The sequence below is a fragment of the Chiloscyllium punctatum genome, chromosome 42, assembly GCF_047496795.1.
Source record: "Chiloscyllium punctatum isolate Juve2018m chromosome 42, sChiPun1.3, whole genome shotgun sequence".
In the NCBI taxonomy this organism is placed as follows: Eukaryota; Metazoa; Chordata; class Chondrichthyes; order Orectolobiformes; family Hemiscylliidae; genus Chiloscyllium; species Chiloscyllium punctatum.
The window spans coordinates 5,431,340-5,449,259 of record NC_092780.1 but is presented as its reverse complement, the minus strand read 5'-3'; the positions used below and the strand labels follow the sequence as shown (position 1 = coordinate 5,449,259).

Here is a 17,920-nt window from a genome sequence, read left to right as displayed (position 1 = left end):
AGAAACCAGACTTAATGTTAACTCTGATTTCTCTTCATAGATGCTGCCAGACCTGCTGAGCTTTTCCAGCAATTTGTCTTTTTGTTTCTAATTTAAAAAGCATCCACAGTTCTTTCAATTTTTAAAAATATAATGCAGTATTACTGATGCAATAAAACATGAAATAGATGAACATAAAATCTTACACTATGTGGCTAATTTCATAGCCAAGAGCCAAATCCCGACATCATGATTCTTAATTAATGATATTTACCCTAACCTATCAACTGTTACATACAATTTATCACTTGCTACATGGATATCATAATATTAGATAAAATTCAATTTCACTGGGTACAACAAAACATTGTTAGATAGAAGAATATTGTTCAACATTGGACTAATGTGAAATTTGAACTGTATGCCCAATTTAATGATATTCCAAGTCCCTATATCATTGTTCTTAATTAATAGAAATTTACCCCAACCTATTAATAATGCTAAATATAATTTGACTATGTTTTACAGATACCTGAAATTACACTGCTAGATACAGAGAGTTTGGAAAAACAACACTGCTATATATAACATAAAATCATTATTAGACACAATATAACAATAAAGCTAGATATAATGCTCTACTTGATGCAATAACATGCAACTTAAAGAACACTTTTAAAAGCTTTAATTAATGAAAATAAAATCTCCTCAGCTATGCCTAAGTTATAGGCTTGTATGGCCAGACACCCAAATCATGATTCTTAATTTATGAAGCTTGCCCTAATGTATAAATCCTACTTAGTACAACAACAACACTTTGAAAACAATATAGGAACAATCTAGATGCAGCATTATAAAATAGACTTGGAAAAAATAGTGGATGCAACATTTTAATCACTAGATGCTGCCTTGTGATGCACCAGCAATGTCCCTGTCTCTGAAACAGGAGGCCCAGCTTCAAGTCTCACCTACTCCAGTCCTACTCGCTCCAAGTGTGTTATAAACTCTACCAGATCGACCTACAGCAACATGGTTAGATACAGTGTCAATATTTAGAAACAACCTATCTGTTCTGCTAGCTGTAGCATAACAGTTCTGTAAAACAACATTGCTTAATACTAAATAGGTGTACCAAAACTGGACAGACTTCCAGATAACTTATGAACAACACTTTAGATACAAAAACAGTAAAATATCAACATAACACTGGTCGGAAAACTAAAATGCGATTGTTAAATCAAAAACTATTAAAATACATTAAAGTACAGCAGAATAAACAATATACTGTTGTGTACACAGCAATCTATATCTTATTAAAATAAATAACTGTGAATGATGAAAACCTGAAGACAGACTGAAAAGTTGGAAACATGCAGCAGGTCCTCAAGTCAGCACATAAAAACAAAAGTGCTGATGTCTGTTCTTTGAATCATTACTTCAGAAAATATGTACTTACCATAACGAGAATGCGGCAAAGTTTCACTAGATAGATTCCTGAGCTGTTAGGTTTATTGTCCAAGGAGTGATTGGATCAATTGGAGTTTAGAAGAATGAAAGGGGAATCACATATAAAATGAATGACAGGTTTGGACAGTCTGGATACAAGGATACTGGTCCCCCCTGGCTGGGAAACAGCCAATTCAAAGTTTACCTAATCAGAACAGGTAAATGACTAACTTATTGCACTTTGTTTTAATCATTTTCTGTTTTAAATACTAGATACAATACAGCTGAACAGTGCAACACAATAAACCTTATTGACTGAACTCATCGTAGCATGCTCTTCCATTATGGGGTGTACAAAGCTAAAAATCACACAGAACCAGGTTATAGTCCAACAGGTTTATTTGGAAGCACTAGCTTTCGGAGTGCTGCTCCTTTGGACGAGAACCTAGTGTTGTGTGATTTTTAACTTTGCACACCCCAATCCAACACCGGCATCTCTAAATTATGGGAGGTGATGGCCTGGTGGCATTATTGCTGGACTGTAAATCCAGAAACCCAGGTAATGTTCTGGGCACCCAGGTTAAATCCTGCCACAGCAGATGATGGAATATAAGTTTAAATATCTGGAATTAAAAGTCTAACAATTTCTATAAAACCATTGCTGATTGTTGAGAAGAATCCTTCTGGTTCACTAATGTCCTTTAGGGAAGGGAACTAACATCCTTACCTTTTCTGGCTGACATGTGACTCCAGATCCAGAGCAATGTGCTGACATTTAAATGCCCTCTGGGCATTTAAGGATGGGCAATGAATGCTGGGCTAGCCAGCAATGCCCACATCTCATGAATGAATAAAGAAAAATACATGACCATGGTTGATCCTCCATGTTACTGCTATACTCCCATTCTCTGTCCTTGCCCTTGATAACTTCAGCCTCCAGAAATCTAACAATTTCTCTTCAACATATATTCAGGAACATTACCTCCAGAGACTTCTATACTAGAGAATTTCACTGGTTCACCACCCTCTGAGTGAAGACATTTCTCTTCATCTTAATCTAAAACTGTTTACCACATATCCTGAAACTGTGACCCCTTGTTTCCCAGCCAGGAGGGACCATTATCCTTGTATCCAGACTGTCCAAACCTGTCATTCATTTTATATGTGATTCTGCTTTCATTCTTCTAAACTCCAATTGATCCAATCACTCCTTGGACAATAAACCTAACAGCTCAGGAATCTATCTAGTGAAGCTTTGTCGCATTCAATCAAACTGTCTAAATCACCTTGAAGCTAGTTTACCACTCACAATCCCAACTAGGTTTATGTAATCAAATTTGGAAATACTACATTTGATCCCTTATCCAAATAACTGATATATATTGTGAATAGCTAAGGCCAAGCACTGATCTTTTAGTATCCACTTGTCACCATCTTCCAATCCAAAAAAAAGACTCATTTATTTTCCTAAGTACAAACCAATTCTCACTCCATTCCAGTATATATCCACCAATCCCATGTGTTCTTTATAATTTTGCTCAAAAACCTCTTATATGGGATTTTATAAAAAGATTTCCTGAAAATCAAGATGGACCACCATACTACAAATTCCCTATTATCCATTCTCCTAGTTACATCCTAAAAAAATACTCCAGTAGGTTACTCAAACATGATTTCCCTTTCATAAATCCATCTTGACCTTGTGTAAGCCTGCTGGTATTTTCTAAATATTCTGTTATCACATGCTTTCCAACAGGTTCCAGCATTTTCCCTCCTATTAATTTCAGGCTAACTGATATGTAATTCCTGACATGCAATTCAGTTTCTCCCTTCTTCCTTTTCTAAATGGTAGGGTTACATTTGCCTTCTGAAATCTGTCAGAACTATTACTGAATTTATATTATTTGTATAAATTCAAATTATACAATCTATATCCCAGGGATATAGATTATCAGCTTCTGATGATCATGTTACTGATGTAGTGCTCTTGACGCCATGTGGATATATTGGGAAATCACCATCATCCACCACCTTCTCTTTGCAGTCCAATTCACAAAATAAAACAGGAAGACTACTAAACCTAATGGGCCAGATTTACCAACAGATAATTATCAGCACGAACTGGTTACTCGTTAGGAAATCAAGGCCAATATACCCAACAGTATTACATAAAATTAGTGAAGACATTTCTCATGATCTCATCAACAACCTCTTATCCCAGCAGAGGAAACTTCTTCCCAGTGTCCACCCCATCAGGCCTCTTCAGAATTATATATTTCTTGCAGGAAGACACCAAAACTGCACACAGTGCTCCAGACATGGTTTCAACAAGTGCCCTATCAAACTGCAGTAAGACATTCTTTACTCTTAATATTTCAACTCCTTTGTACATAAGCCTAATATATCATTTGCTTTCCTAATTGCCTGCTGTAAATGCATATTACATTTCTACAATTCATGTACAAGGACATCCAAATTTCTATGAAATGTTCACCAATTCCCAGTCTCTCATCATTGAAAAAGATTCTACTTTTCTACGCTCCCTATTAAACAAAGGTACACTTTTTCACATTATATTGCATCAACCATATTCTCTTTCACCCTCTTAACCCACATACAACCTTCTGTGGCTTGTTTATGTCCTCCTCACAGCTTTTTCTTCCATACAACTTCACAAGGTAAACTATAGGATGTGCCTCTACAATCTGACTGCCTTAGCACTGGGTCTTTGCCAGGCCATGGGAAATCACATGTTGCGGCCAGGACAGGAGTTTTTTTTTATAATACGTTTAAATAGAATGGTGCAACATAAAATTAGATGCAATGCAGTTAGTTTAGCAAATTTAGATGATGCCTTCAGTCATCAGTACAATTCCAGAAAAACAGAAGAACTATGGGTTTTTCTGGAAACAAAGTCCTGATGAGTGCATGCCAGCAGAACATAACAGTTTACCAGGCCAGCAAGTACAGATTAGGGAGATACAACCTGTACAAGAGGATGATGATACCACAGATCAACCGTTTTAAATACAACTCTGTAACATATATCAGATAACACAAGGCAACAGACCTAGATACCATTTAGCAACTCTATTTAAGGGAAAGCAAAGGATTAGGTACAAACACCTTTTGTAACGAAATATTGCAAGCACTTTGCAAGAGCACTGCAAAATAAAATATGACACTGAGTCACATAAAGACAGATTAGATCAAATTACCAAAAGCTCAGTCGAAGAGGAAGGATTTAAGGAATGTCTTAAGAAGGAAAGCAAATTAGAGAGGTTTTGGGAGGTTATTCAACAGTTTGACACCTACAAAACTGAAGATACTAACACCAGTTGTGTAGCAATTAAAATTGGGACTATACACCAGCCTAGAATTAGTGGAACTAGTTACCTTTAAGAAATGTGAAATTGGAAGTGATACAGAGACAGGGATGGTTGTAGGACAAAGGGAGGTGACAGATATAGTGGGGGAAGGGATTTTCAAATTAAGACTTTGCTTATCTCTGAGCCATACAGATCACAAAGCACAGGAGGAATAGGGGAATAGGATTTGTTTAAATGTGGAAAACAGTTTGGATGACCACGGAGAGCAGAATCTAGAAGACCAGCCAGGAGTACAGTGGAATAATCAAATCTAGGAATAATGAGGGCAAGAATGAGGGATTCAACAACTGATAAGCTAAGAGAGAACAATGTAGAATGTTATGTAGGTGGAAATAGGCAACATGAGTGGTGATACCAGTAGGAGATTAGGAGATCATCTCAGAATAAATGTAACATCAAGGCTGTGCTAACCTAATCTCAGACTATTCCCAGAAGTGAGATGGAGCTGGTAGCTAAGGAATAGATTTTAGATCAAGACCAAGAACAATGGCTTCACTGTTCCAGTATATAACTGGAGGAAATTTCTGTCCATCAAGTATTGGATGCCAGAGAGACAGCCTAATAATTTAACAGCAGTGGTGCCTTTGGAGGATGTCATTAAATGTGGAAATGATAGACAAAGGAGTAGGAGACAACTGAAAAATACTGTTAGATACAATGGGGCAGAATTCCTCAGAATAACAAGAGTCATCCACTACTTGCTATTATTTTACATACAAACCTTAACAATAGTTTGCAATTACAAAATAATTAGAGGTTCCTACTCAAGTAGCATAGCTTTGTCATTACTTTCAAGAAAGCAGCAACTATCTGCTTAACCACTAACATATATTTGACATCATAAAGGTGTTCTAAGTATTGATTACTTTCAGTCAACCTCTCCAGCACTGAAAGGTAGCTACTGCAAGTTAGTAGTGATAGCCCTTTTCAATTGTTATAAGGGTTAGGGAATATTCTCTCTTTGTCTGCCTCAATTGATATTGATTTTATTAATTTTAGTTTACATTTTCATTTCAGGCCACATGGTATAATTTCAAATTAAGACTTTGCTTGTCTCTGAGCCATACAGGTATCAAAGCACAAGAGGAATAGGGGAATAGAATTTGTTTAAAGGTGGAAATCAGAGTTTTGGATGACATGGAGAGCAGAATCTAGGAGACCAGCCTGGAGTATAGTGGAATAATCAAATCTATGAATAATGAGGGCCACATGAGCCTCAGTGTCATTCACTACAATATCATTAGCTCATAATTTCAGCAACTGCCATGCAAAACTTTCAATACAAAAATGCAAAGGTAAGTCAATTAACAAGTCACAGTTATGTGTCCTACTGCAACAAGCTATGGTCCATATTCTTGCAAAATTAGAGACAGTATGAGAACACTATTAGGAATAAAATAGTAGAACTTCTAGGTACTTTGTAGCAATATGTTTAGATATGATGTAGGCACTCTACATCATATCTAAAGATACAGCAACAAACTTAAACACAATAAAGGAACACTACAAGATATGATAGTAACATTGGTAGGTGTAATATAGCAACACCATTTGACATGATAAATAGCAACAGTAGGTTAAAATTTGCAATTCTAGCCATTGCAAAATTGTATCATCTGGAGACAATACAATAGCATTGCCAATTAAAATGTATTGCCATTAATATATAAAATTAAGCAACACCGTTAAACATGACATACTAATATTGCTAGATTTTTAAAAATGCAACATTCCAAAAAACGAATCTCATCAAACCAACAAAATACAAAACTATCATGTTCTGGACATAAAATTGTAACTCCATTTTTTTCAAAATTATGCAACAAATAAGAATAAAATTACAGTGCTTGTACACGCATTTTAGAAAAACTGCTAGATGAAATATAGCAACACTTAGATACAGCATAGCAACAATAGTGGGTACAAAATTTCCAGCATTGAATAATGCAGAATTGCATTTAGATGCAATACACCAACACTCGTTGATTAAATGTACTAACATTGTTAGATCTAATATAGCAACCTTTTAGTTAATACGTAGCAACATAGTTAGCTGGTGTAGCAACATTTTTGGACACAATATATTAATACTATTGATGCATAATTTCAATATTCAATACCGAAAATTTCATTTAATCAATAAAATAACAAAAATACAGAGCCACCACAACTTTAGATATAAAATTGTAAAACTGATGTATTTAAAATTATAAAATATTACTGTAAAACTCTGGTAAATATAATTTAGCAACATGCCTAGATACAATATAACAGCCCTGTTAAACACAACATAGCAACAGCGGTAGACACAAAATTGCAACACTGAATAATGCAAAATTGTAACATTTAGATACAATATAGTAACATTGTTGGATAAAATATACTAACTCTGCTGTACAATATGACATTTTTTTTAGACAAATGGCAACAATTACTACATTATTATAATACACTTAACATATTAAACCCTCCTAAGTTGCTTCAGAGAGATAAAATGCAGTAATGTTTTTAGATACAATATAGCAACATTGTTAGCTAAAGCCTAGTAGTACTGGTAGATAAAATGTAGTTACTTGTTGGGCACAAATTTCAACAATCAATATAGCAAACCCCATCAAATGACAATGTAACAAAGATATGTAAAACTTTCACAATTTGTATCCAAAAATACACTACTGCTGTACATTAAAAATATGAAAACATCAAAATTCCAATATCAGTACTGACAGATAAAGTATAGCAGTGCAATTAGGTAGGATATAAATAAACTGGTTGATTAAAAAAAAGCGGGACAGCAATAGTAGATGCAGTATATGCAATATTGCAATATTAGTAGATGCAATATGGCAATACTATTAGGTACAAAATAGGGCCATTGTTAGATACAATTTTGCAATATTGTTGGTACAGTATGGTAACAAAGAAAATGTTAATAGTATTACATATATTTTATTTGGTATAAAATTACAACACTATTATACAAATTTACAAAACCTTCACAAACAAAAACTACAATACTTTTAGATATTAAGTGTAAATGTTGTGAAGTAGAATACAGCTACATTATTAGTTACTAGATGACAACATTAGTAGATATGAAATAGTTGTATTTTAGATGTTTAAAACTCTTAGTTTATAAATAAAACATTTATGGCTACAACATGACCCTAGAACCAATGTTACAGTATTGGTATGTCAAATACAAGGTAAAACAGCAAAGAATAACACACCATCAAACTAGCAACGTATTACATCTCAAAAATTAAACTATCTGCATTACAATGTAGCTATATAAAGTATAGCTGCAAAGAGTCCTATTGTCTTTATTATACAACTAATTGATTTTAAATGATTGTAATTAATAACCTCATGTTTTACAGATAAAGTGTTACAGTTTTGCTTATCTGTTGAACGACATCATCTTAACTACTCAATTAAATTAGTTTCATAAAATTGCTCCTGTCTTATTAACAGAGCAAAAATAATTTTATAATCACTATGATGTGTGTAAAATGCTCAGGAAAGAGGGCATTTTCCTCTCTTTTGGCCCACTCTTGGCATTAGTCAATCCCAGAAAAGGCACTCTGGGATTGAATAGAAATGAGAATATAGAATCACACTATTTTTCATCTAGGTCCTGCTTGTATGCCAATTTGGTTATTTTTATCAAAAGAAAGAGAAAGCTTACTTTTTCCCAGAAATACTCAAGAGTCCCAGCTTTAGGAGAACAATGACCACAATCAGCCTGCCTTGAGAGTTCTGCTGTTTAATGGCAGCTTATAGTTTGCTGCACATTTTCCCAAATGAAAACCTGTGATACAAATCCCCAAATTCACATACCACCCCTTTAAACAAGGGAGTGAGGAGTTTTTCCTAATAACAAATGGGATGGATTCAAATCTAATTTGAATCTATGGGTTACTACAATGAAAATATTACAGCATTTTTAAAATGGTGTTCATATGCTTTGGGTCATCTGAATAGAGCTAAGGTGGTGTAACAAATTAAGAAGTAATAGCAAAGAAAGAAATATACACTTGAAGACCTGCTACTTATGGTACCTATATGGTACCTATATGGTGTTGTAAAAGATCATTTACAGGAGTATTCTATACATTCTATACTATGAATGGGATCCATTACAATGTCAGCTTACTGAAGTTTTCACTGTTGTTAAAAAAAAGCAAATTTGTTGATCTGGTTCATTGTGCTTGTTATTTCTAACTCTTTTCCCAATCTAATACAGAACATTTCATTTGTTTTCCACATAGGAATCTTAAGTAAAAGTTAATGCATATTTTAATGTCCAGAAGTTAAAAAGTATTTGAGCCCTTAACCCAAAATGCTGGTTATGTACAATTCCAGTGTGATCATTTTTTGTTTGCTTAAAAGGGTTTCAATGTGCTTCAATTTTAGTTATTAACAATGTATACTGGAATCCTATATTACAACAGTGGCTGTACTTCATTAGTTGTTTTGAGATATTCAGTGATCATGACAACTGCTATATAAATGAAAGCTTTCTTTCTAATTTTATCCTGAATTTGTTTATGATTCAGTAATATCTCCAGGATTTTGGTACAATATGTTGGTGGATAATAGGGGGTTTAATACACTGTCCCATGGAGCTGTGACAAAAGCTCAGCTGTGCAAAAAAAACTTTATACTTTCAAAAATCAGGTATATCTGGAAAGACATTTTTATCTATGTAACACTAGAGTGAGTTAATGGGGGTACAAGTTTATCACAGATCCTTAAACCGATAGATTGTAACATAGAATATATTGGTTGAAATTGTGTAATCAATTAAAATCAAAAGCTTTATTTTAAAAAATTAGTTATGGTTCTAGATATAATGTTATAAATGGTTTTAACAGAATAAAAAGGCAACTAGCTTACAGGGTCTCATGGAAAAATGTATGGAATTGTGGAATCTAATCCCAAAACACTGGTAAGAATTTCCTGAAACCTATGTAATAAAATTAATGTGAACTTATTCAGTACTTGAAACCAGTGATCACCCAACAAATTCCTACTCATTGCAATACTTGAAAAAAAACAGAGACTCCAATTTTTGATCAATGCCTTAAAGAAGTTCAAGGTAGTTCTATATCCTCCTGCTCTGCCTCCAGCATTCTCCTACCTCATCTCATCAACGTTCCTACTGTCTGGTAATCTTAAAGGGAATGCTGGCCCAACTGAAAACAATTCCTTAAAACTATTACCAATGACAAACAAAATGCAGGCATATGTTTGAAATTTTGCAAAAAGCGAAGTCAAGAAAGGCTGTCCAGCATCCCCCTGTCCCCACCTCAGTAAACATCAATGTGGATCTTCTGTATTGTAGGTGGAGCAATCCTTGCCACTCACTTCACACTGATCTGTGCAAATTATTTATTTTCCTTCTTTTCTTGCACCAAGCTTTTCTGAATTATTTCAAGAGAGCCTCTGAATTGTACAATCTGAGGCAGATCTGCCTCACGATTGTTGTGATTGGTCGTCGAAATTCTGCCATTACTTTTGGAGAAATTAAACTGGAAATGCATTCAAAACTAAGAAACTGTCTCAAAGCATTCAAGGGTCTGCACTGGGATAACTAAAGGTTTGTGTAAGCTATGTGGTCCCACAACCAGGAATCTAACTGGACCTCCCAATTAGTAATGCACCTTCAGAGTTGATACTAAATCGTTCTTGCTTTCTCCCCTTCCTCTGCTTAACCCCACCCCCACTGAAGAAACTAACGTACAACTGTAACGCGAAATGTCAATTCAGTGTGCAACCCTCAAAGGTTATTCTGTTTGAACAGTGGACATTTCCACCACTAGCAGCATTTTTTTAGGAGATAAAAACTTGAATCTTTATTACATGTGGTCTCAGAATTTTAACTAAAGCAAATGTCTTCCTTTCTATCCCCCCTTCCTCCTCCTCCTCCTCCACCACCCCCACCGGACTGATCCACTGGGCTCAATTAGACTATATGACAGTGCTAACACCACCTCTTGACCTTCTCTTGTGTGATGAGCATATAGATTAGGAATGCTCTACTTATTGAACTTAAAAGGCCTAAGGGTGAGGGGTGCAAACGGGAGGGAAACTGCAAATTACAATGAGGGGAGTGGGGGCGGGGTAGCGAAAGACACACACAAGTGTGCACATGGAAAAAGGAAAACTTCAAAGGCCTTTTCAGATTCAAACAGCTTCTTCCCCCTCCCCCACAACACACGCATTTCAGTATTTAAGAAATGTGTAACATTATTAATTTTCTGCAGGTTTTCAGTGAAAGGGAGAGAGGGGTTCAATAACGCAGCTCTGGAATCCATTTAGCAGTATAGGGTATGTGCTTCCAGTCTGGGTCAAAGGTCATGCTTTGCTCAGTAATGACCTATGCAGAAATGAGAAAAGGCTTCTGCCACCATTTTGTGTGGCAACTTAGCAGAAGGATTTGTTTTCAAAAATGGATCTTCAGTTTTTTTAAAAAGAACACCTATTCTGTAATTTAGGAAAATTCAATAAAGTCATTCGCTCCACCTTGTTAAACAAAAGAAAAGCAAGTTTGAATCACACAGTTTATAACACCAATGGGAATCCTTTCCATTCATAAAGTCAACGAACTACTACAGCTTGGCAAGAGCTTCTTAGCCACAAACAACTCCTACCACTACGTGAGTTGTATATACGCAAACTACAAAATGCCTCAGCACCAACGTTGTACAATTTCACATAACTCAAGAGAACTAGAAGAGATTTTCTAAATTCTGCATAAGATTTTAGTTTCGTTGAAACTGCAAATTGCCGTAAAATGTCGAAATAAATCTTTGTTTTAAAAGTGGAAGCTAACAGAAGTTGTTTTTTTTTTATTTTTGAGGGAGGAATTTTGCTGGTAGTGTTCTCCCTACTTTGCTTGGTTAAGGTTCAGTAGATGCTGGGTGATGTTAGGACGCTCATTCAAGGAATTATTTAATTTGTAATTTAACGTTGTCTCTAAGTGTTGGCAATGTAACCACCCATGGAGGTCACCATATCTAAATCCAATTGTGATTTAACCCAGTGGCCAGACATTCATCCTTCCAGGGCGGGGTACTGGTTGTCAAGCAGAAATGAGAATCCTCGTCAACTTTCCTCTTAAGGATACGAAGGCCAATTGTGCAGCTCTCCACCACACCCTCTTCACTCGACTGGCTGAGACTAGCCAACTCAGCATAAATCAGGAGTGGAATTTGTTCCTGATCTCTGTTTATCTCAGCTATTCTGGATAAAATCATTGAGCTCTTATCAAACCATTTCTGGAAATTCATGAAAGCATTATTGCTTGCAGGATTTAAAAAAATTTCAATCTCTTGCTAACTGCAGCATTACAACAGCCTAAACAACTTGGAATTTTTCAACCTATTTTCATCCATTTGTGTTAATCATGGGAACTTGCCAAACATTCAAAAAACTTAAGCTACTTAAAATTGCAAATGAAGACATCAACCATTTCCATTGTAAATTATACAGATCTTTTTTCTCTAGCAAATGCATTGATTACTTTGATCTTTAATTGTCTTTTGCTGTAATATTTTCCCTGTTTTAAGACTGAATTTCAAAACTGGAATTAAACTTTCTCCATAATAATGTTATAGGAATGACAGTCATTTCAGGATCTACAAATTATATTAATTAAACATTGCACAATAAAATACATCTGCCATTTCTGCTTTATTGACTTTAGGATAAATTGTGCCAGATTGCTTAAAGTTATATTGTTACCTTAAAAAGTCTTTGTTTGATATTGAAATATATTTTAAAATATAGCCTATGGAGTTGAATTCTTTTCAAAGTTTATTTTAAAATTAAACTATTTTCCCTAAATTTCAATAACTAATTCATTTTAAAAATGGTGTTCTAAACTTGATTATGAAAATGATTTCTCTAAACTTATTTTCATTTTATTTAAAGAAATAAATGTATACCTTTCTGTAATTGTAAAAATTATGGTAAAGAGAGATAGAGTCATTGTTTGTATCTGAATGGGCTATAGTCAAATTAATGTTTCAAGCACCCTCAATGTTAACCTGTCTCTTCCCTTTTCAGATGCTGACAGAGTTTCTGCATGTTTCTGTATTTTCTGGGGCAGCGAGGATGGATTGATCAAAGCTGAATTATTCTTTATCCAAAATGCTAACTAATGCTTTCCCTTTTCTGAAGTCAATGATTTGAAAGTAATTTCAAAAAATTCAGATTTTAAACACAAGTTTCCAGCATTTTAACCTTTACAACAGTTGCGAGTGTTTGTGACATTTATTTTTTAATTAGGTTTTATACAGTTAAACATGAAGTTGTTTTTGTTCATGTATGTGAGGGTGTATAATAATTTTGAGTGGGTGCTATATTTCATTAATGTTTTTGTCCAGTTTATTTATTTTAAAGTAAAAGACATTAGAATGATAAACAAACACCCAATACTTATTTTATTTACTGAACAAAATCTCTCTAGATTCAATGCAACACAAATATTTCTTTCTAGTCAGATCAGAGGAAAAATAATTCACTCAGTATAAAAAGATATAAAAGTAATTACAGAATTTTGTAAAATTATTTGTCTGATCAATGCTAAACATGCTCATATGTATAAAATGAAACAGTTTCAATACTTCTATTACTGAACTCTTATTGGGTTATATGAGACCATTTGTAACAATTAAAAATACACTTGAAGCAATACATTTGTACTTTTGTTTAAAAAATATTCTCATGAAATACAATAAGATGTCAGCTTTTCTATTGACTGATTGAAAGCAAACACAACAAAGTTAATTTCACTAAATATATTACAAAATTTTATTTTATCTGCCTTCAAGATTTCAACAATGTCTCATTTCAGTAAAAATAGGATCATTGAACCAACCATGTATACACACACAATACTCCATTGAATGACAACATCATTTCATTTGAACTTTTACTTAGGTTTCCATATTGATCTATTTTGTAGCTATTTTCACAATTTTAAAAAGGACTAAAACTCCATGGGATATTACCACAAATGTTGCATTTTGGAACTTCAGAATTTTGTGCAAAATTTCCACAAAAACAATTCAAGTGCTTTGTAAAAACAAAATAAAAGAATTACATCTCTTTCAAGATAAGAAGTTGTTATTATTTCATAAGCAAAGTCTTTAAATTTTGCAACTTTAAACAGGAGAATATTTTAAATAAAGCAGTAAGGAATATGGACAGTTCACTGCCACCATAGAATTGGATGGTAACTGCTGAATGTTTCTTTTAACTGAACTGAGCAGCAAAAACAACAAATTGTGTTTGCAATCTACACATGTAGTGTTTACTCATCATTCCTTCCAAACCAGGTTAATCAAAACAGAAAAAGGGAAAATTTTATTAATTAATTTGTTATGTTCAGTTTTTTTTAACCATTGATTATAACTGTAACAACTGATTTTAAATTTTGTTTTCCTGAATGTTTTAACTACTTTTCAAAACTTTCGAAGTGTCTGATTCAAACTTCACCTTCAGACTTTTGAAAATATAGAGGGGGGCATAGTTTGGTTTACAAACTTTCCTGGATTATTTTTAACATTACAGTTGGGTTGCAAAGCAAATATCTAGTTAAAATGCTAACATGGAGGACAATAGCTACAGCTAAGCTGAACCAATAACTTGCTCTCTCTGCAATATCATTTTAAATAGATAATAATATGAATTGATATCAAGTCATTGTTCTTAATCCAGTGCTTAACTTGTTTTCTGGTATTTTCTGAACCAGCACTTTTAGACATTTTACCACAGACACCATCCAGTTTATCAGATTAAGCCAAAATACACATGCACCAAATACTTTAAAGCAAGAACAAGTAAATACTTTAACAGGTATATTAGCAACCCATCCAAGGTTCCATACTGAATAGCCATCATATTAGATTCTGGGTCAAGGTTTTAACTTTGGTTTCTAAATGTGAACTCAATCAAACTTTCTTAATGGAAGTGTGCATCGCGTTTTCAAAAAGGTTATGCCTGGAAAAACATATCCAACAATTCGTTGCACTATTGACACAGAGCAATATAGGTACATGAAAATGCCAACGTATTCGCAGTCCTGCTGCAAATAATCCTTAGTTTCAAGACAACGCGTCCCTTAGCGATTCAAAGCGAACATAGAAAGGGTGGAAAAGAAATTCGGAAGGTTGATCGCACCCCTCCCCCCTCCAACTCGTTTCTTGCCAGCTCTCTCCCGTAGGTCGAGGCGTTCCCGGAATCGGCTTTGGAGTCAAATGAGATTTGAACCCAAAGTAAGGCTTCTATGTTTGAGACGTGATCCTACTTGAGCGGTTTACACAAGGTGGTGGGGGGAGATTGGTGCATCGCTAACCGTCCACGCTTACCCCAGTCTCAAACCGCGACCTTTTAAATTTCTGAGCAGAAAGCGGGAAAAGCTCTTTAAAGGTAAAAGAAAAATCGCTAGATCCAGCACCTCGACACTGAACCTATTTTCCCATCCGTCGCTTCAAAGCTCCCGAAAAACACATTGCAGTTCCAGCCATGGGGGTGCTGCCTACAATTGCTACACTACTTCGCCTCAATTCGAGATTGTAATAACATCATATAGATCGAGAAAACAACTAATTTCAAATCTATTCCATGCTACAGCACAGCATAATCGCAGCTTTTTTTATAAAAACCAACTGAAGAGCTTCACAACTTTGTACGTCTTTTTTAAAAATCTCACACACTTGCAAACAGGAACCAGAAACAAATGACCAATTCACTTCTTACAACTCTCTAGGATATCTCCAGATAAATATTCAATGCAAAACAAGTATTGAAATGGCTAATACCTCTGCCTCTTGGGTACTGAGTGTTCCACTTCTATGTGTCTCCCATGGAGTTCCACTTTACCTGTAAACAATTTCGATTTGTATTTAATTTAGTAAAATGCTGTTTCACCTTCTTCATCTCTGCTTTTACAAACACACTGGGTGACATGAACCACTGTTATTAACAGGATGGATTGTCTTTTTTCTTATGTGTGTGAGGGTTGAAATTTGTTTTTATGCATAATTGAGGATTAATATCCTTACTGAGTTAACGAGAAACTTCAGGATGGAGCTGCTGATATGTATATCCAACGCACATGGAAACACATTATATATCAGACCTGAAAGCTGTATTTTATCTGGTTAGGATGGGGTTTTTCGCTCGAGACATTTGCACGCTTGCAGTCCTGTAGTATTTTCACAATCAGTATGGCCGACCTCGGTTCAGTGTGTGCCCCCATAACAGGCTGAGTGTTCAATTTCAGGAAACATTCAGAGAGCTGGGTGCGACCCGCATTCACTTAGAGCCGCCGTTTTGGGTTGGGGGCCAGTCGGAGCAAGGAGGGGGGTAAATCTTACCCGGACTGGTCGCCTGAGGAAGGGGAGGGCGGGGGGGGGGCTGAAGAGACGAGATACAGGATTAAAACTGCTAACGTGGTATTATTACGGAGCTTACAAATGACGGCCTACTATCAGTAAGGGGAAGGAGTAACAGCCATTGAGCCATTCTCTCCAAGAGACACCCTGATCCAAAGGAAGGAAGGCAGGGAGGGAGGGGGTGGAGGAGAAGGTGGGAACCAGATCCCGCAGCAGATCCAGAGATCTGACCCAACTGGGTTTCCGAATCTGCGATTTCTTCCCAAAGGACGGAATGGCAATCCGATTCTCCTTTCGTTTTTTTGATCGAACGCCGCGAGTGTTGAGTGTAATTGACTAAAAAAACAAGAACCTGCTGGTTTACAGAAACATAAACCCCCCCAACGTACAGGAGGAATTGCGCGCCATCACCCCCCACCCCCCACCCCAACCCCCCACCCCTTCCAATCTTTATAATAAAATATCTATCATCTGTCTATCTTTCTATAGAATCAGGGTCCCACGCTTTTTGGGGAGGTGGGGGGAGGGGGCTCACACCATTAACGTGTTGGTCAGAAATTTAAAAAAGGGACCAATGCAACTCTCTCCAGAGCAGAGAGCCCTTTGCTAGCCTGGAGGAGTGGGAGCTAGGTAGGCCATTGCTAGGAACTGGGTAGGAAATCAGAATCTCGCCGAGTGAACGGCGTTCTCAAGAAGGCTTCAGTTCTCCCCTGCGTTTTGGATATCGGTTGAAATCGCTTACCGGATAAGGTATCGATCGCTTTCATTGCCCAGCTCTCATCTGGACAATCTACAAAGGCATAGCCCGCTTTGAGTAGAAATTGCCCAGAAAAAGGAATCTTCCAGTCGTTGAAGATAGTTTCTAACTCTGGCACAGTCACGCTTTCACTCAGATTCCCGATGTACAGCTTGTTCATTGTGATTCTTAGGGCTTCTCTCTTTTTGGGGGGGGTGGGGGTGGGGGAAGAAGGGAGGGTGTAAAATTATAACAGCACCTTCGAAATAATGATATATCCAACAACACACAAAAAAACCCACCAGCAGCAGCAACTAAAATGGTAAAACGGTTGTTGCAAAGGGAGGAGAGAGAGGGAGAAAAAAAAACACAAAACGGCCAAAGAAAGTGTTAGCCGGAAACAGGGAGTTATGAAACGGTATGGCGGGCTGTGAAAGTCTGTCTGCTACCCCCAAACCCCGTTGAGTCAAACTGAAAATGTCACAGGACGTTGCTGGTGGCACCGCCTCCAAATAAAATCGACCTTAAAAAATGAGTGAAATATTTGCCTGGGAGAGGTCCACGTGGTTACACACGGCCGGCCCCTCACGTGGAAGATCGCGTCAGTTTCACCACCCCCCTCCACCATCACCCCGACACACACACACACACACACAACTCCCTTTTGTTTACTACACAACATCACCCCGTCTGCTCCTCCCTTTTCACCACCCCCCACTTGCAGAGCTCTTTACGCCAGTCCCATAATAACGTGGGTTTGTTCAACAGCGTTGTAACAGCGCCCAGCTCTCGCCGGATGCAAGAGGATGTTTACTCAGGAGGGATTTTTTTTGAATGAAAATCTCCTGGGTGGTGACACTTTTTTTTCTCAATGAGCTATGGTGATCTGGCGCCAAAGGTTTTTTTTTTAAGTTGGTGCAGTCCAGGAGGTTTTGGGGGAGGATGGGGAAGGAGAGAGAGGG

The 17,920-nt window shown here is 36.3% G+C and overlaps 1 protein-coding gene across 2 annotated transcripts in view; it reads right to left on the bottom strand.

Annotated features, from left to right (window-relative positions):
- The window catches only part of igf2bp1 (insulin-like growth factor 2 mRNA binding protein 1), a 172,776-nt gene extending 155,325 nt beyond the window's left edge, over positions 1 to 17,451 (bottom strand). Inside the window, exons 1-3 of one of the 2 annotated variants that reach the window (XM_072561292.1) lie at positions 17,261 to 17,451; positions 16,965 to 17,160; positions 15,647 to 15,707 (exon numbers count right to left, since the gene is read on the bottom strand). In XM_072561292.1, the coding sequence (XP_072417393.1) occupies positions 15,647 to 15,707; positions 16,965 to 17,139 (236 nt within the window). In that variant the 5' untranslated portion in view covers positions 17,140 to 17,160; positions 17,261 to 17,451. Of the gene's footprint in view, positions 1 to 15,646; positions 15,708 to 16,964 lie in introns of both variants that reach the window. The other variant, XM_072561291.1, reaches the window with a different exon arrangement.
- Positions 17,452 to 17,920: the final 469 nt, after the last annotated feature.